We start from the raw sequence: 857 nt of genomic DNA, 5'->3' as shown, positions 1-857 counted from the left end.
GGGGGGGGGGGGGGGGGGGGGGGAGTCGCTGTCTCGTGGGCGAAGTGCAGCCCGGTACTGGGGGCGGGCCCGATGAACGGTGGCTGCTTTTTCGAGCCGAGGCATGTGCATGTGTGTGCGGGTGCGAGGGAGGAGGACATAGCGGGCGGAGCCGGGGGCACGGCGTGCGACGGAACTGGGCGGGAGCAAACGTGTGGTGTTGTCACGTGCACACATGTGATACACACTTTATTTATTTTTCCAGGTCGGAGCTTCTTTTGCCTTTGGGCACGCGCGCGCGTTCGGGGCAGGCCGGGTGGTGGGGGAGGGGGGGGGTGCGCCGGTGCTTTTGTCTGTCGAAGGGCTAAAGAAAAAAGGCCGGAGGGCGAGACGGGGAAGGCTGCTGCGAAACAGGGTCCCCCAAGCAGGTAGTCTCTCTCTCTCTCTCCCTCTCTCAACTAGCCCTCCTGCCGTGGCATCTGGTACCAGGCGTGTGACATGCGCGCGTGTCAGAGAGCCGGGATCCCACCATCGCAGCTGGGATGCCAGCCAATGAGGCCATGCTCAAAGATGCTCGGCCCCGAGAACCCCACCGAGAGAGTCGTCATTCTCAAGATCGGCCAGCAGTTCGAGAACATCATCGGGGAGGTCGAGGGAGAAATGCTCGGTTGTGGGCTCTGCCGGGGCGTCGGTGGTGATTCTGCCAAGAACGCGGGGGGGGGGGGGGGGGGGGGGGGGGGGGGGGAGGGGGGGGAAAAAGACGGGAGGACGGGGGGGGGGGGGGGGGGGGGGAAAGAAAGGGGGGAAAGGGAAAGGAGAAGGGGGGGGGGGGGGGGGGGAGGGGGGGGGGGGGGGGGGGGGGGGAGGGGGGGGGGGGG

General features: G+C 67.7%; 1 protein-coding gene across 1 annotated transcript in view; it reads right to left on the bottom strand.

Moving 5' to 3' along the window:
* Window positions 1-412: 412 nt before the first annotated feature.
* H696_02561 (hypothetical protein) overlaps window positions 413-857 on the bottom strand; it is a 4,662-nt gene continuing 4,217 nt past the window's right edge. The window contains exon 2 of the mRNA XM_009496472.1: window positions 413-679. Coding sequence (XP_009494747.1) covers window positions 544-679 — 136 coding nt within the window. The 3' untranslated portion in view covers window positions 413-543. The remainder of the gene's footprint in view (window positions 680-857) is intronic.

This window comes from Fonticula alba, assembly GCF_000388065.1.
Source record: "Fonticula alba strain ATCC 38817 unplaced genomic scaffold supercont2.4, whole genome shotgun sequence".
NCBI classification, from domain to species: Eukaryota; order Rotosphaerida; family Fonticulaceae; genus Fonticula; species Fonticula alba.
This window is presented reverse-complemented; position numbering and strand designations above follow the sequence as displayed.